The following is a 19,543-nucleotide window of genomic DNA, read 5'->3' as shown; positions in this document are numbered from 1 at the left end:
AGCAGTAACGGCGCCGCACACTAGGAGGGCAGGAGAGTCACTTCCCCTCAAGAAGACAAGGAGCCCCACCGCGGCACAAAGCGGCGTGTTGGGCTTTCCTCCCCCCTCTTCTCGGTGCAAACCGGCGCTTCATTAAAAAAGAAAGAGAAAAAAAAGGGGGGGGGAGAATACAAGAAAGGAAGGGAAAGGAGAAAGGGAGAGGGGGAGATAGAAAGGCAAGGAGCTTGTTCTCAAGAACTTGTCCGGTAACGCGCTGCTTCCTTCCCACCGCTCCCCCCCCCTTTGAGAACCAGGAATTCTACACACACAACACACACTTCCTTCCCCCGCAGTTTATTGTGGCCCACTAAAGCTGCGGTCAGCAGTGTTTTTCAGAAACCGAGAAGTCCTCGCGGACTCCGCGTGGTTGGGGCGGAGTAGAAGGTTGGGGGGGGGGGGGCAGAGGAGAGAGGCAACATTTGCTGTCCATCATTTTCACAGCCGCGTTAAAGTAATTGCAGCCCCCTCACCCCTCGGATTCCCCGGTTTAGGCTACCCTGAGAATTCCCCCCTCCCCTTCCCTATTTTCCCTCCTTTCCCCCTCAGCCTCCCAGTCCCGCGCTTCTCTTCAAATCCCGGCGCGTTGCGTGTTTGCAAATCGGTTAAAAAAAAACACCCCTCCGTATCCCTCGCTTCACTTTAAGTCACCCCCCCCCCTCAACTCAATCTCAGCCCAGCCGCTCACATCAAAGCGCTGTGCCTCCCTCCCAGTGGCCGCTGTTCACTAATGGGATTGCAGTGTGGCTGGCTCTGCTGCTGCAGCCGCCGGAGGGAGAGGAGCTGCTGTACCTCTTCGCCGACACTCGCTGGGTGCTGAGCCGCGGGAATGATCCGGATCTTCCCGGATTTCAGCGTGCAGGTGACTGCAGCTGCGGCCGGGGGAGTACCAGCCGGCCCGGGCGTGGGGAGAGCCAGTACCGCAGCTAACGGGAATCCGCAAAACGTCCAGGGCATTACTTCCTACCAACAACGGTGAGTACATAATAAGCTAAGAGAGGTGTGTGTTGATCTTTTCGACTAATTTCACTTGCCTTTTATGTCCGTTTGCGCGTTATGTGTTCGTCTTTTTAAAGAAAAAACAAACAAAAACAAATCCCCCAAATCTCGATGTCGAATGCTTTTGGGAAATGCAACTCTTCACCCAAAAGGGTGTTTTTAAAAGCCGCGAACACACGTTAGAGCTGCTTGATCTTGGAAAACAACAATAGGGAAGGGAAAAGTAAGATAGTCGCCTACTCAAAGGCAGATTATCTTTGTTTTTCCTTCTGCCGCAAAGTTTGGGGTCCTGTCTGTTTCTCCTTCCTAAGTAGGAATTTCTCAATGTCAGCGGCTTGTGCAAACCCCACAGCATGGCAGCTAAGAGGCATAATTGATCATGCTATTGTGATTGATGATTTATTTTCAATTGAGCACGATAGAGTTTTCACTTGGCACTTCACCCTTGCAGTTACACATTTGTATTACCAGGGTATTAGCATGTCACCTGTTACTACAGGGAAATCTAGCAGGAAATTCTAAGTGATTTAACACTTTGGGAGTATTCATCAGAAATGCATTTTAATGCAAATACCGGAATCTCACAGCTAGCTTGTTTTAAGTTACTTCTGTCCAAATGAGTCCCTTTGAATTTAAGTGCTTTTGAGCAGGTGCTATAGATACATTGGAAGGATCTAACATTAAGTTAGTCAAGTCATAGTGCCCAAGATTTTCTTTGCTTTTTAAAATTTACTTTCCTTATCATTGCTTTGCAGAAAAATTCTAGCACCAACAATATATACGAATAATTGACATTTTGTTTTTCCAAAAGTAAAATATTTTCTTGTTTTCCTTTATTTCATTCTGCTTCACAACATCTCATTTCTCCCCCCCCCCCATGTTCTACACTTTCTTCCAGACAGGTTATGTGAAACAAAATATATGTAAGCATAAACTAATACTTACACAAAAATAAACCAATACTGTACTTTCAAATTTAAAATTTCACCAGACAAGGAACTTTTGGAAACCATATTTTTCTTTATTCAGTCAGGCTGGCACTATGTTTGCTTGAATGAGAAAGCTGCCCAGATAAAAAATTGGTGCCCAAGACATGACTTGGTTTAGTAAACTTTTCAAACAATGTATGTATAATCCTTTGCTTTATGCACTCTGGAGATAGTTTGAGAATCATGAAGTTATTTCAGGAGACAGCAGAGGACTCTTAAAGCCGATAAAGGTTTGGAATTGAAGACCAGTGCTATTTTATAAACACACAAATTCTTTCTAAGGAGGTACAATGCATATAAAGTGTAAAGTTAGTGTAATGCTACACTAGTGTAATGAATATAAAGAAAAAATTAGTGAAAAGCTCATTATTCTGTTTTGGGATTATCCCTTATAATAGGTTTCTTAAATTACCAGGATAAATTGATGGTTGTCACCTTATGCTTTCCAGATAATTTGGGTAGGACAGCAGAAAGAAAGAAAGTCAAGGCTCAAATGGTAAAACTTTTTTAAAAATAAGAAAACAGCTCTCATTTATCCTGTGCAGAAAATGTATATTGAACAGTTCTGAGGTTTTTATATTTTAATTAGTATGTACAAAATTGAAGAAATAAATATATATTTGATAAATTGGCAATACAAAGAAGGATTAATAAATATAATGCCCTCTTACTTGTAGCTATTTATCCCAATAAACACAACACATGGTTACTGTTGTGGAGAATGAGCTTCATTTTACTCAGTGGATCCTATTATCAGCTTAACTGAAACATAATTACAAGTTTAGATTTCTTAGTACTGTATACTGACTCTTATAATCAGTATATGCCATATTTCCTTATTTTTAAGAAGCATAGAAAATCGTGTTTCCCCAAAACTTAAGAGCAAGGCATTTTCTTATTAATCAGCTTTTAAAAAACCTCTTCCATGTTTTGCCATACAGTAAAGTAAATCAGAAAGATTTTGCTAGTCCTTCACTCACTAGTCAAACTAGATGACACCTGTTAAACTTCATTGTTTTGAGCAGGTGGAGAAACGGAGCTTTACAGCCCTGTCTCCAGACAGCGTTGATGGAATTTCTCCTGGATAAAAACTTGGGACTCTCTATTTTATAAAAATTACTTATTTTCATTTTAGTGTAGATCCTTAACGACTGATTCTTCTTCTTTTTTTTTGGCCTGCTAAATGAGAAGGCAGTTCTTAGAAGCAAAGAGGTTGCTGTAAGGTTCTGCATTGAAGCTTCTTAGGTCGGCTGTATCTGCTCTTCCGAGTCCTGAGGGACTTAAGGCAGGTCAAATTATCTGCCTCCAGTGGCAGAGATCATATTTTTGGGGTCACTGACTGCGCCCTCCAGCTAAACTTTCCGTATTTGCAAAGCCCTTATGCAGCTATTCGCATACCTACGCACGCCTGCATCTGTTGCATTCCGCATAACTTTTGTCAAAATTCTGCTTCAGCACCTTCCTTACTCTCTCCAGCCCATTAAGCGATTGAGTAAATTAGTGATGCTGAGCAACTTTTAAGATGAAATCGACTCATATTCGTAGGAAAACGTTTGAAATTTGAGAAATCGGTTTCTCCCACCCTGCCATCCCTAAGAGCCACTCTGCCCGTCCCCACCTGTTATATCAGAATTTTCTTCATTTAACTTATGATCCCTTACAGTCTATAAGAACAAAATGAACTTTCTCCAACAGGGTGAGCTATCGATATGCCAGAAGAAATACGGTAGCACTACGTCCCGATGAAAGGATTCTTACACCCATTTTTGCGCAGTCACACGTCCACTCAGTTGTATACGGTAGTTGGACGAAGGACAAGAGTCAGACGCATGTGCAGCTCGTGCAGCTGAAGGATGTCGCTCCTCTTCCATAGAGACACATAGGTTGTGTACATAAAAACATGCACGTATGCTAATAGACGCACAGAGGCTCAAATCTGTGCACCGATTGTGTATGTACAAACACACAAAACCAACACGCCACTTTAAAAAAAAAACCCCGCGTTCTCCAATTTTGTCTTTTATCCCACGCGTTATGGTCTTCCCCGAATACACGCTGGCTTTTGCTGGGAATTTCCCCCACCAGCAACCGTGTGCTCGCGGCTTCCTAGTCTGCCTCCCTCCCTCTGTCTGTCTCTCCCTCTTCCTCTGCTGGCTCTGCTACTCCAGAGAAGGAAAGTATGCGAAACTGCAACTGAGTGGCGTTGTTGCGCCGGCAGCGGAGGCTTTCCTGTCCCTTTACACACCAGAGTCAAGAGCGCCGGAGCTGGGGAAGCAGCTGGAAAATGCTCGCCGACACTTCCGCGGCAAGCCAAGCCTGAAGGACCGAGACTTCTGGCTTGCCTGCTTATGGCTTGGCCTCGCGCTTAAAAGCCGGTCCCACGGGCTCCCTCTCCGTGGTGCCTAGTCACACCTGCCGGGCGATGCCAATGGCCGGGCTGCCCACCGGAGCCGCGCGCTTTCTCACTCGGCTGCGGCCGGCCACCCGTCGCCGGGCTTGGTATGTCTTCGGAGGCAGCGGAGCCTAGGCTCTCTCCGCTCCTCGGCTTATGGACGGCTGCGGTCAGAACAGCAGCGGCGGCGGCAGCAGCAGAGCCTAGCTAAGCGAAGCAACCTGCGGCAGGACTGCTGCGCCGGGGAGCGGGAGCCCGCAATGCATTGGCCTCACTACTTTTTTTCCTCCTCCTGCCTGTCTAAGCAGGGCCGCCGCCGCCGCCGCTAGACACAACACCACACAGCAACACAAGGAGGGGGGAAAAGTAAGGGAGAGAGGAAAGGGGGAAAAAAAGCCCAGGAAGATGGCGCCCACCAAGCCAAGCTTTCAGCAGGATCCTTCGAGGCGAGAACGGTAACACTTTCTCTCTATTGAACCCGAGGCAGCAGTCTGGGTCTGGGACGCCGCCGTCACTACCGCCGCCGCTCGCCACCTTGGGTCTGGTTTGCTTGGCTTCCATGCCTGGGAAAGGGAAAAGCGGAGGGACGGGGGGGCGTCCGCGGACCCGCTCCCGCTGCTGGGTCTCGGGGAGTTTCTCGTGGTGCATGCACGTTTCGCCGCGGCGGCGACTGCTGCTGCTACTGCCGCCGCCGGAACCACACCACTTGCTGGGTTCGCCCCGCAGCAGCAGCAGCAGTAGTAGCAGCAGGAGGGAGCCTTGTACCTCCCCACATCGGAGGAGTCGTCGGTGTCTGGCTCAGCGTGCGGGTGGTGGTGGTGGGGAGGCGGAGGGAGGGGGGGGGGCGGAATTCCCGTGAGGCAACTTTTCGGCTGGATGGGTGTCGACAAATGGTGGGGGAGAGAGAGGACCCACGGCAGGTTGGCACGGAGCAAAAAAAAAAAGGGGGGGATAGGGGAGCGCGTGAGAGGAAAACAGCTTTTTGAGCAGGCCCGGCGTTGCTTTAGGAGAGAGAGTGGCTGGGCTCGTGCAGCTAGGCCGAAAAGGAGGATAGGAGCTTGCTGGAACTCCACTCAAAACTGCTGGCGCAAGTTTAGTTCAAGCTCAGCAGCAACAACAACAACTACGGCCTCGCGTTTATTAACCTTCCCTTCCCCCCCACTCCCCCCACCCCCTTTTGTAATCGCCCGGGTTTAACCCTGAACTTACTTTTATTGCCCGGGTGAAGCTTAAGTCCCGAGGAAGAGTTTGCTGTGAAAGGAAATAGGGCGGTGGGCTCGTTTTAAGATTTCTTGGCTTTCGTCTTCTCTCGCCATCAGTTATATACAACAGATATGTACTTTTTATTGTTGTTCCCGTTAGGCTGTATAGTTGGTGAGATGCTTGCAGCTGTCGCGTTAGGCAAAATTTAAAGTGCATCTTTAGAGAAGCATGCCACCTGGAAGCCTTGGGGAAGAGACAGATAGGAAGCCCATGTAACTGAAATCTCTGGAGCAGCCATTGGAAACCATGGAAAAGTGTGAAGGAATTTTAGTTTGAGCTGTAAAAAGCTTTTTTAAAAAAACGTGGGTTTCCTTACCGAGGCAGTTGAACTTTCTTGTAGTATAATGCCAAATAATTTGAGGTAGGATTTGCCAGGGCTTAATACCTATGGTACCTGATCTAACCATGAGTAAAGTACTGCATGGATAAGTATACTCAATCCTTCTAGAAGTGGAGTTAGGAATCAGAAAGACTTTTGCATTAAGGTCTTTGATCCAGATAAAATTGAATCACCTCCTGAGGCTTCCCATTTCACAGTAGATGGCTAATAAGGAGAATAGGTTCAAAATTGTAGGACATAATAAGAAGCAACTGGTGATGGCATATAGATTGCATGGAGATTAGGAACATGATACAGTAGTTGGAATGGAACATCATTGTAAAGAAGGCTAACAAGTTGCATACTTTAAAAAGTTCACCAGATGTTTACCAAATGAGGCTCAATTTCATATTAGGAAAGATACATACTGCATTTGTCATCCCTTGCGCTCACTTTTAGCATAGCTAATTATGTTGAATAGCTCGTACATGCTAGTTAACATATAAAATTTCCTATTTTAAAATCTACTTTTTAAAAACATAACATGTCCACACATTACAAGCTGGTAGATTGCAAAAAAGTACTGTAACTTTTAAATACTGAGTGCAATAAACGGCTTTTAGCAGCATCTCAAAGCAGGGAGTGAATTTAAATTTACATGGGTCTGCAAGAGAATCTTTATCTGCTTGTGTAAACTATAGCAACAGAGCTGATGTTTTGGATTTGAGGTGATTCCGTTTTCTTTAAGGTATCTTATTCCAAATGTCTCTATTTCACTTTTGTTCATCCTGTACTTATTGCTTCATTGATGGTATAAACTGTTGCATTTCACAACTGCCAGTAACATTTGCATAAAGTCAGGTTGGAAATATTGGCAATATTTTTAGAGTTTAGGAATTGGGTTTGAAGTCACTTTGCTAATCCTTTTCTGTGAACTTTGAGTGTTCCAGTGACTGCAAAACATATGTACGTTGCCATTCATTATAGAAGAGTGCTGTTATCCTGTATCTTAAGCTATACATCTCAAAGGGAAAGAAAGCTAATATTGTACATAACTGCTGGTATACAGTGTCTGTCTTTACCTTACCATGGCTTCAAACCAGAGAGTTGTATATTCTTTATGAGCCAAGTACTATATTAGTAATAAGTATGTTTGCTGGGACAGCTTCAGTAATCTCTGCAGCAGAGGCATATTTGTGTGTCATTTTGGGAATTTTTCTGAGATAGGAATCTTGAAGATAGAATTAATTTCTAGGGGAAACTTCATAGCCTGTGCATGAGTGCTTTCTTTATCACCTGTCTCCATTTGGCATTCGAAGAAGGTAAATCAAAGTGTGCAATTTGTTATTCTGCTTCACTTGAGAGCTGTACTAAATAACACTTGGTCTGAAATTCTGATTGAAGTTGTAGGAGGATATACTGTATTTAATTTAATGCCCTTTAATAACATAGTCTTGTTCAGCTCTGATGCTGTCATCTTAAAGGTTGGATCAGAGTAGTTTTATCCTGTGTAGGGAGTGGAATGAGTAATAATTTCAACGGGTGGTGGTGGGGGGTAACTTTAATTCATGAAAGACCAATAACCCAAAGCTTGCCCTGGTGTCCAGATTGTTTTATGCCCTGAGGCCTAAGTTATTGTCACTGCTTATTGTGCTCCAACTAGTTTATGATGAAATTATACATGAATTATTTCAGGGGCTTGAATAAGACATGGTATGTCAAACTGTTGCTGCTTCACAGTGCTTTGAAGAATAGAATTATATTTCAATAGATTAAATACTCAATATTTTCTTAATACACATTTTATATTTTAGTATTAATTGAAACTACTCTCGTCTTGTTTTTTTAATAATCTGCAAATTGTAATAGGGATTAAGGCAACAATTTTGTACACACTTTTTGAATTGAAATGATACATTTACACGTGAGCAAACGTGTGAGTGAGATGTATACTTTATTGAAATCATATTCTTCAGATCATAAAACTAGCATGTAGTGCTTAGAAGATACTAAGACAGATTTTTGGTGTTCTTATAATTTAGTTGTTATACATTAACATTATAATGGTTGAATAGAAGTCAAATATATTAAACTTTTATAAATACTAACATACTGTAGTTGTTAAGGTAGTCTTCAAAACTTTTATGTTTAGTAGCTGTAGTTAATATTCAAAATATTATTTGGGGGGATGAACAGTGATGGAATTGACTTTAATGTATTTAATGTATTTTTCATGTTAAAATACATCATGTTAAAATACAAACAGTTTTGAATGTATGCAGTTTTCTGATTATGTATATCTTAGGAACTCAATCTTATACACAATCACCTGGAAGTAATCACCATTGAATTCAGTGGGGCTCATTTTCAGTAGATATGCATAGGAATGTGCTTTAAATAGACACAAATGTAATGCATAAGATATGTCTGTAGTGATTTGTAAAGCCTATTGCTGTGCTTCTGTTGGAACAAAGCTCTGTTCATTTTTTTTTTGGTATTTCTTTCTACAGTATATGCTTAAACACAGCAATGATAAATGATGATATGCATTGTCTAACACTTGCTTTTATATAAATAGCTCCAGAAGATTGCTTAAATGATAATCGAAAATATGAAATAGGGTGGCCTTCATATCACAAGGCCAAGGGTCTACAAATGGAAAAACTGAAATAATGAAATATTTCCAAGGCAACAGACTGTCAACAAGAACAGTAATGCATGGGCATATCATAGAGGTACCAGAGAGGATATTACATCTTATAACTGTGGAGCTAGGAGTTATTAAACAGAGCCTCCCCATTACCACAATATTTCTGATTCCTGATTTATGGATTAGTAGTTGCAGTAATATTAATAGCTTGAAATATTATCCCCCGTATTTGATTTGTTGTATTGTAGGCTAATGAAATATCTTGTTATATGTTCATATCAGAGTATTAAATATTTTTCAACAAGTAATGAACTAAATATGTTTTAATGTTTTGTTATGTAGTTTTCAACCACATGCATGTTTTGCTTAAAATATATATCTTTTAACCAGCATCTCACCTGTTGTGAGTACAATACTGCAAATAACACATTAGATCCAACACTTAAGCTGTTGCATTGCATCTTGTGTGAAATAACGAACAAGACTTTCCTAGGAGAGTGTTATCGTAGTACTTCTGTTGCACTTAATGCTTCACTTCATTAAGCTATATAATTAAATATACATAAATACTGTTGTGATGCTGGTTTGTTATTTTCTGTTCATTCATATTTGAGTATAATATATTATCAATACCTTACTAAAAAGTGCAGATAATTGATATTATGAATAATATTTTAAATTAGCAGCTTTAAATAGGAAAGGTATTTTTGAAATATTTGAAATCTTCACAAATTTCATAAAGACGCTTGGGGATAATTTTGGTAAGACCCAGTATTTGTTTAAATGCTTTGGTTGAATATTTTGTAAGAGATCATATGAAATGTTTGAACAAGCTCAGTTTTAAAATATAACCTTTATTTTTATAAATCATTCTTTAACATCTAACTTGCAGATAGTCTTCAGCTAATTACTTGGGGTATTTCAATCACCAGAACTTTATGTTTTAGGTTTGTCTGGAAAAATCTCATTTTGAAGGGGTAGGATTTTTTTTTAAAAAATAATATTTTACACTAACTTTTTCTTCGATTGCCTTCCAACTTTGTGTAAAAGAATTTGTAGCTATTTTGCTTTGTTATAAATTCTTCTTAGAGTGAGGAACCTTAAGAGTGTCTGTAAATGGTGATACAGTGGTAATAATGTATTATAATGCCATATTTGCAGGAGTAAGGATTAATAAGAAATATATAGGAAAACTATTGCCGATTACTAAAATTGCCTTTTCTATATAAAAGCCACATGCCTTCGGAGAGGGGTGGCATACAAATCTAATACATTATGCCACCTTTTTATTTTTGGTAGTTCTTGCCCTCTATCAACTACCTATAGAACAAACTATCTCCTTTTATTTTAATGTGGCTTAGAACTGAGGTATTCATTAATAATTTAATGTATGTTCGTGTATTATGCTGAAGGATATGGCAGCAGTTACAGTTGATACATATTTCCTGGGAAAATAAATAGAAATCTTATTGTTGATATTTAATAAAAAGAGCATTAGTTAATTATGCACATTAAATAGGATCAAGCTAAAATATGCTATATTTAAAATCAAAAGGTTGATTTTAAAATTCTTATTCATTGACCCAATTGAATATATATTTAATTGCTTTAATTTGGATGTTAGAAAAATATAAAGTATTTCCTTAATTTAAAGGGTCTTTGAGCATCTTAATTATATTATGTAACAAAGGTCACACTGATCTCATTTTTATATAGAATCTCATTTATATGATACTGAATCAGTTATTTTTCTTAACACAACTAATGATTAGCAATGCCCTGAGGTCTTTCAGAACTAATTCAAAATACTTCTGATTTCTTTCCTTCAAACATGGTGTTGCATAATCGGAATTAAGTATATTGACCTTCCTCAAATCATTAAATGTTTGCAATATATCCCAGATTAACTGAACTCTGTGTAGTGAAGAAAAGGCTCATAATATACTGTTCTGTCATAGGTTCTGACATGAAAGAGTGGTTTGGTGAGAATTGATAATTGTCTGTGGATTCTTTTCATCTTTCCCTTATCAGTTAAGTCTTATGGTCTGTTTTCATCAAATGGACAGTTTGGCATCAATTTGTGCCTTACTGGATGAATTTGGCTTTAGCAACAAGACATAGTTTAATGTTTTAAGTGTAACTATGGTTGAGCTGCATATATTTGCTCTCTTTTCCAAAGTATCTATGACAAGACTTGTAGTCTTATCCCATTGCAATCTTCATATCTGAATCTCATTCAGTTTTGATTATATTAACTATATTTCAGAGATAACATCACTTCTGATTATGGTTTGAATTGTTTTCTTATATTATCGTTAGGTTATTCAGGTTCAGATATAGTATATCATTGTAACTTGCTTGAAACAGAAGCAAATTCTTCTGCTCTTAATGACACGGTAGATGAGAAACAGGAAACTACTTGACTTCTGAATGTATACATTGCATGTTGTACTCGGAGAGGGGCGGCATATAAACAGAATGAAAGAATGAAAGAAAGAATGAATGTTAAAACTGAAGTTTGGGCTCATAGGTGAACAGCTATCTTCTTAGTCAAGAAGTAATCTTTAAGTATGACCCATCTGGGCTTTGTAAATTCATTAGTTTTTTTAAAAAAATAATTCATCTATACAATTATCTAATTATCTGAAATATGTACTGTACACCTGAGCAGTTTTGGTTATCCTTTTGCTGGGAGTGGGGAGTGTTAATTACTTAATAAAACAAAAGGGGATCTAATTTTATTCCTCAGACCATAAATAGTTAACATTACTTGATAAATACTAATTTTCATATGAAGAAGCAGGGAATAGGATTATTGGGGGGGAGGGGAATAATCAAAGCTATTTTTTTTTCATTTATTGGTATATTGTCTTAACACAACTTTTAACTTGGGCATTTCTAATGTTAAGGAGATTGATGAAAGGTAATACAGATGGGAAAATTATGGTAATTCAAACCATTGGGAAATATTTCAGCCTCCTGGTCCTATTGCTGTCCTATAAATGGACATGCTTGAACAAAATAATGGCTAATTCCAGATGGTCTAAGTGTTTTGATTCCACCCCCCCTCTATATCCAAGTATATAATTGCTAGATGAGGATAACACTTTATCCACAGAAGCTTGTCCTACATCAAACTTCCTTGTTTAGTCTGAATTCTGGATGCTGAGCATATATTTGTGTGGATTCTAAAACATGAAATGATTCCAAATTCTTTGCATATATAATTTGGAGAATTTAACATTAATTTAATTGACAAGTTGAGAGAGAGAGAGAGAGAAAGAAATACACATTCAAGTACACACCATAATGAAATACAAAAGGAGCAAAATATAACATGTAGTAAAACACAACTGGGACATGTAATATGTGGGATGAAGTAAACCACAAAAAAACCCTACCACTAAAAAGGAGATCCTTCTCCCCACACAATCAACTTAATCTCAAGCCCAAGAGCAGGGAGAGGTAAACAGGTTCTTAAAGATTGCCGCAAGGGATAGCAAGCTTAGGGCCCTGCAGATCTCTGGGTGGGAAAGCTCTTCTACAGAGCAGTTGCAATAGAACGCTTACTCCAGTGGTGAAATCCATTTTTTTTACTAATGGTTCTGTGGGTGTAGCAGGGAAAGGACAGTGCAAAATCTCCATTCCCAACCCACTCTGAGATCAGCCAGAGGTAGTATTTGCTGGTTCTCCAAACTACTTAAAATTTCCACTACCATTTCTCCAGAACCTGCTGGATTTTACCCCGGTTTACTTCAGGATAAATTACAAATAATCCTCTATTTATGACCACAATTGAGCCCAACATTTTTATTGCTAAGCGAGACATTTGTTAAGTGAAATTTGCTCCATTTTACAACCTTTCTTGCCACTGTTGTTAAGTGAATCATTGCAGTTGTTAAGTGAATCTGGCTTTCCTACTGACTTTGCTTGTCCGAAGGTCACACAAGTTAGTCACATGACCTGCAGCCATCATAAATATGAGTCAGTTGCCAAGCGTCTGAACTTTGATCATGTGACCATGGGAGGCTGCAACGTGTTAAAAACGGATGTCGTAAGTCACTTTTTTAGTGCTATTGTAACTTTGAACAGTCGCTAATGAAGTCAAGGGTTATACATTGCGCCAGAGAGAGAAACCTTGATGGGCGAGAGGGGGAACCTGCTCCTTTGATCGAAAGGCGGATACTGGTGGTTACAGGAAGGTGGATACTGGTGGTTACAGGAAGGCGGATACTGGTGGTTACAGGAATGCAGGACACTGCAAATAGCTGTAAAGATGGGCCAGTTGCCAAGTGCCCAAAATGTGATCACATGACTGAGGTGCATGTGTGTGTGTGTCTCTGTGTGTGTAATTGCTATAACTCCCAAATCTGGGCAGGTCTGTCATAACTGAATGGTTGTTAAGAGACTGGTTATAAGGCAAGGACTACATGAACAGATAGTTCTCAAGATATGAGAATGGGAGCATACCCATTTTAGGGTTGCATGTCACAATATCTATTAGATGAGATTAAGAGCCAGGGTGGCGCAGTGGTTAGAGTACGGCATGGATGCTATTTCAGCTAACTGCTAGGCTGTAGTTCAGCAGTTGAAATCTCACCACTGGCTCAAAGTTGACTGAGCTTTCCATTCTTCCGAGGTGGGTAAAATGAGGGCCCAGATTGTTGGGGGCAATATGCTGATTCTGTAAACCGCTTAAAGAGCTGTAAAAGCACCATGAAGCGGTATATAAGTCTAAATGCTATTGCTATTGTTAGAGATTCTCAAAGAACGGTATGAATTTTAAAAGAAGAAAGGCAAATTATGAATCCCCTCTCTCCCTCCCCCCTCTCACACCCACTCATTCTCATTAAAGAATAGTATAGAGGACTGTTGCATTTGAAATTATTTTTACATCTTCTCCTGTACAACTTTGCCAGTTGCATTTATAAAATCTGTAGTACTGCTATTCAGCCTTCTGGAACACAACAAGAGGTGTTTGAGAAGGGGATACAGGACAAAGAACCCAATCCAACAGGAATGTACTGTATGTCCTATTTGATGGTCACAATTGATTGCAGCTCTGTGTTTATAAAGAGGCAGGTTTCACTGCTGAAAATCAAAACATTAAAACATTGCTGGCCTTTGGCCATAATAAAGAATTCATTCAGTCATTCAATATATTAGCTAGAGCTGAAAATACATGGTAGGAAAAGTAAATTGTGTTTCTGCGTTGTATTAGTTATTTTCTTTTCCAAAATGAAAAAAAGAATTGTAATATCCATTTTTCAACAAACAGAATTTGCCTACTGTTACCTGTATAATGTCCATTTCTTTAGGAAATGATAGTATTCCATTATGTTGCTTTGGTGCCTGTAGCGACTAGAATAGTCTCTTATTAATCAAATGACAATAGTCTCAGGTTTAGAATCATAGAATCCTATGGCTGGAAGGGATCTTGTAGGTCTTCTAGTCCAAAACAGGAGTCCTTAAACTGCCCAAAGGATTACTTATACCATCCTAGATGAATAGTTGTTCAGTCTTGAAAATCTCTCGCAGTGGAGCACCCATAATTCTGGGAGGCAAAATAATGCCCTCTTTCCTGTGATAGCCTTTCAAGTACAGGTAGCCCATGAATTACAACAGTTTGTTTAGTGACCATTCAGTTACAATGGCATTGAAAAAAGTGACATGACTATTTTTCACACTTATGATATTGAAGCATCCCCATGGTCACATGATTTACATTTGAGTATTTGAAAACTGGTTCATATTTATGACGGTTCCCTGGGTAATGTGATTAACTTTTGCAATCTTCTGACAAGCAAAGACAATGGGGAAACCATATTCACTTAACAACAACAACAACAGTCTGCGGAGAGGGGCGGCATATAAATCTAATAAATAATAATAATAATAATAATAATAATAATAATAATGTTACTAATTTAACAACTTCAATGATTCACTTAACAAATGTGATGAGAGAAGTCGTAAAATGGGTTAAAACTCACAACAAATTTATCACATAATATAAATTTTGGGCTCAGTTGTAAGTTATTATTATTATTTATTAGATTAGATTTGTATGCTGCCTTTCTCTGAAGACTCGGGGCAGTTGAGGACTACCTGTATTGGAAAACTGCCCTGAGACTTTTCTTATTTAGGTTAAACCTACCTAGTCCCCTTAGCTATTTGCTGTATGATTTAAAATACAATCCTTAGCAAAAATAGTCCTGTTTATAAGTATAGTGTCAATTTCAGTGATGAGTCTCACTTCCTACCACGATCTATAGAAGATTTACTCTAGAGATTCTTCTGCTTGTTTGAAAAGATTTGCTAATTTTATCATATTGTTGTCTATTTTAGATAAGTTGTTTAATTTTCTCTGATTTTAGATTTAATAAATCGGCAAATGCTGCAATTTCGCTGAGGCTTCTCTCGCTGGGAAACCCCACCTCCGGACTTCCGTTGCCAGCGAAGCACCCGTTTTTGCGATGCTGGGATTCCCCTTCAGGATCGCAAAAATGCGGAAGTCCGGAGGTGGGGTTTCCCATGGAGGGGAGCCTCAAAGGAATCCCACAAGCACGAAAATGGGCACTTCGGCTGGCAACAGAAGTCCGGAGGTGGGGCATCCCAGTGGCGGCGGCAGGTTTGTAAGGTGAAAATAGTTCAGAAGAAGAGGCAAAAAAATCTTAAACCCCGGTTTCATATCTCGAAAAGTTCGTATGACGAGGGGTTCATAAGATGAGGTATCACTGTATAACTTCCCAGTAATACAATATAGTACAGTAATTTGCAGTTGACTTATGGGTAAACCACTTCTATATAATTTAGAAGACTCCACTCTTTATTTAGTGACTGGGTTCTGTTATGACAACTTGGTCCTTAAGCAACATAGTCATTAAGTGAATGCATGACAGAAAAACACTGCGAAGATCACTGGTTGCTGCCATCTCATTCAGATAAAGTCCTCTTATATAGTGTCTTGGGCCCGACAGTTATTTTTCTTTTATTTTGCTCCCTTGCAGTTTGGAAAAATTGCTTAAACTATTGCTTTCTAGGTTGCTTTTCTCCTCAGTGTGGAACTTCCCTATAAAGTGCTAACCAGTACTTAACAAGCCCAGTTCTGAGCTAATTAGTTGATTAGAATGTTCAGCCAACTGCTGCCTGAAACTTAACAGACTTTAATCAGTTTCACATTGAAGGTTTTTGTTGTCACATGCATGAAATTTAATTGTAAATATTATTGTCAGTTGCATGAAATTTGGTTGTATATTATTGGAAAATTACATTTTTAGTACTGTTTATTACTGTTTTATTTGTGAATGATTACTAACAAAGGTAGTTACTAAAGAAGTGGTTACGTGAATTTTGTCCCATTTTTACAACATTTCTTGCGACAGTTGTTAAGCCATCCCGAGTCTGCGGATAGGGGCGACATACAAATCCAATAAGTAAGTAAGTAAGTAAGTAAGTAAGTAAGTAAGTAAGTAAGTAAGTAAGTAAGTAAGTAAGTGAATCACTGCGGTTAACCTGATTGTTAAATGAATCTAGCTTCCCCTTTGACTTTGCTTCTCAGAAGGTTGCAAATGTTAATGACATAACCCTGGGACACTGCAAATTGTCAAAAATATGAACCAATTGTCAAGTGTACAAATTTTGGTCATGTGATTGGGGATGCTGCAATGATGGTAATGACTCATAAGTCTGAAAAACAGTCATAAGTAATTTTTAATTCAGAAAGATGGCATTCACACAAACTGCATAAGATGCAATGAAATAAAGGTTTAGCAGAGAACCCATGTAACCAGACATGTATCAATTAGCTAGATGATATAGCATTGTAAATTTTCCAAGCCAATGCATGTATCCTGCAGTATTGTATTCGAAAATGTAGGGAACTGCCTTTTTTCAGAGGGGCTCTAAATTATGATAATGGTGATTACAAGCTAGAAATTAATATGATAATCTTCTCCCTGGCAAGTCCAGTCCCAGGTCAGTGCTTTTCTATAACAGTGGCTGAGGAGCAATAATAAGGGTGTATACAGGGTACATTAGCTCTGCAATTGAGAACTGGAAGTAATGATAATATCAGATGCATTGGCTGTGGAAAAAATACCTTGTGCGAGGTTATCCAATGAAATAAGTGGTTTTGAAATTTTGCCAACCAGTTGTGTTTTGCAGAGAGATAGCTGTACCTTTAGTGTTCACCTTTAGCCAGGTAACATCTAATATGTTTTAAAGAAGTAAAACAAAACTGATTCTACATTTTATACAAATTAGTAATTTTTGCCACCTCATTTTCCACTTTTGATAGTTGTTGATTAATGCTCATTTCATTTCAAATAACTTAGTTCATTGTAAAATTACCATTTCAGTTAGGGTGCTATATAAACACCTACAAGGCAAGCTAAAGGAGTGGCTGGATTCTGAGAATCTGATCACTGAAGAGCAAGCCGCCTTTAGAGAGGGAAGGGGTACTATTGATCAGTGCTTAGTCCTCCGCCATCTTATAGAAAAATACATCTCAAATAGGACTAAATTATGGGAGAAGTTGGAAGCTGCTTCCATTGATCAAAGGCTTCTTCATTTACTACGTGCCCTACACACCAAGACGTCCCTCAGGGTGAGGTGTAATACGCAAGGGTCCCTCTCAAAGCCAGTTAAAACTGAAAGAGGGGTTAAACAGGGGTGCATCATGGCCCCCCTACTTTTCAACTTTTATATAAATGATATGGCAAAATGGTTGAACAAACCAAATCACCCCCCCCAAAAAAATAGGCGACCGAAACATCGCCCTTTTGCAGATGACGCCGTGATCTTCTCCAGGACACCAGTAGGTCTTAAAAGAGCCTTGCGAGCCCTTCTTCAGTACTGTAATAACAATAACCTGAGTATAAATTATGAAAAAACCAAAGATCATGGCCTTTGCAAAAAGGCCAAAAAGTTACTCATGGTATCTTCATGGGCACAAAATAGAGCAGGTAACCACCTTTGGGGGGTTTAGGCCAATGGCTCAAGGAAATCACATGGAGAATATGCAGCTGCCTTGGGCCAAAGATCAGCGAGCTCCATGCTCAATTTTTTCCACACAAAGAGAGGTTATTGTGTTCCTGCTGCTATCAAGCTTTTTAAGGCCAAGTCGCTAGCTCAGCTTCTTTACGGGTCCTTGCTTGGACCACCAGCTTCAGCTTTACACTTTACACCACTAGAATTAGTTCAATCCAAATTTATTAGAGCAATTCTCCAGATGCCATGTTGCGTCTCAAACGCACTTCTGCGCCTGGAGACTGGACTGATAAAAGTCAAAGCAAGAATCTGTATAGCGTCCCTAAGTATGTGGTTAAAGCTTAATTTTTTTCCGCAAGGTCTTGCTCCGTTAATCCTTCATGATGAATTTTCCTCCTCATGGATTAAGGCCATCGAGTTCAATCTTCAGAAATTAGGCTTCTCCCCAGATTTAATACTCGAGATGAACTATGATCTAGTGGGACAGACCTTGCGACAAAGGGTGGAGGACATCGAGAGGCAGGAGGGCTTGGGTAGAGCTCCGCTGTTTCTGGCCCCAGATGCCACTAGATATGTTGTGGCTCCTGCAAGATACCTGGGACAGCTAGAGTCAGCAAGCCGTCAAAAGGCATTTGCTCTTGTATGGTGCCATGCGCTTCCATCCACTGTTTTGTACGGCAAGTACAAGGGAGCTCCAGCCACTGAAAGATTTTGCCCTTGTGGCTCAGGAGAGGTGGAGACTGAGGAACACATGCTCCTGAGATGCTCCTTTTACACTGACATTAGGAGAAAGCATATTCTACCATTTATTGAGGGATATCCTGGCCGCTCGGATGTTGCCTATCTCCGGTGGTTGCTTGGGGATGAGCAGCCAGGATTACAGCACCAGGTGGCCAGATTCTGTGCAGCAGCAGCGGGGATTCGTCGCAAATGTGTGCCTTAATAGCGAGATATGTACATCTCTTGTATAGTTACAATAGGTCAATCTTGGTTGCTCAGCCAAAAGTCCTGTTTCCTGTTCTTTTTCCTTTTAATTATTATTAATATTATATTGATGGTCTTTGACCATAAATAAAATTTATATATAGACATTCAGTAAATTGATAAGTATTGAAATAAAAGTATTTCTCTACTTAAAAAACAACTTTGCAGCACAGCAGAATGAAAAACAGGATATTCAAACACTTGTAGGTAATAGACTTTATAGGTCAAGGTGTAGGTCAGTGCCAAGGGCTGAACAACTGAATCTTTACAATGTTGGATGTAAAGATTAAAAAAAAGACCTTTGTAGAGTGTGTTGTTTATCCCTTCACCTTTATAATAGCACAAAGTGGCTGATCCTATTTGTGAAAAAATATAACCGGATACCAAGTTGGCTGTTATCGTTCAGTTTTATATAAACCAGTGGTTCACAGAGAGATTTAGAAAGCCTTACAGATGAATTGAGGCTTGATAAAAAAAAAAAAAAGAATTGCTCATAAATGTGAAAAATGGTTAAATCACTCATTTTTTCATCATTTTCTATTTTTAAAAAAGCATAAATTTTCATGTAAGCCTAGATTATGTTTCTTCCTTCTGCATTTTGGTTGACTTAGTGAATAATTGATTATATTAAAACACTTGCATTGGAAGTTTAAAAGAGTGCATTAAAATATTAATTAGATGTTAATTTTAATATGGCATTTTTATGATTACTGCTTGGCAAACATGTTTTTATATTGTAAATTAACATGGGTGTGTAAATATGTCACTAAATTTGTATAATTATTAAAATTAATGTTTAAAGTGCTTGAATTAAAAAGGTAAAAAAATAAAATAGAGAAAAATAAAATAGGTTTTCAAGGATAATCATTTTATATTTTATATACATACATACATACATACATACATACATACATACCGGT

At 39.3% G+C, this 19,543-nt stretch overlaps 1 protein-coding gene across 3 annotated transcripts in view; it reads left to right on the top strand.

Moving 5' to 3' along the window:
• The first annotated feature begins 865 nt into the window (after positions 1-865).
• Positions 866-19,543, top strand: part of NPAS3 (neuronal PAS domain protein 3) — an 826,368-nt gene continuing 807,690 nt past the window's right edge. For 2 of the 3 annotated variants that reach the window (XM_070755787.1, XM_070755777.1), the window contains exon 1: positions 866-1,011. In XM_070755787.1, coding sequence (XP_070611888.1) covers positions 866-1,011 — 146 coding nt within the window. Of the gene's footprint in view, positions 1,012-4,780; positions 4,872-19,543 lie in introns of those variants that run through there. The other variant, XM_070755797.1, reaches the window with a different exon arrangement.

The sequence above is a fragment of the Erythrolamprus reginae genome, chromosome 1, assembly GCF_031021105.1.
Source record: "Erythrolamprus reginae isolate rEryReg1 chromosome 1, rEryReg1.hap1, whole genome shotgun sequence".
Taxonomy (NCBI): Eukaryota; Metazoa; Chordata; class Lepidosauria; order Squamata; family Dipsadidae; genus Erythrolamprus; species Erythrolamprus reginae.
This window is presented reverse-complemented; position numbering and strand designations above follow the sequence as displayed.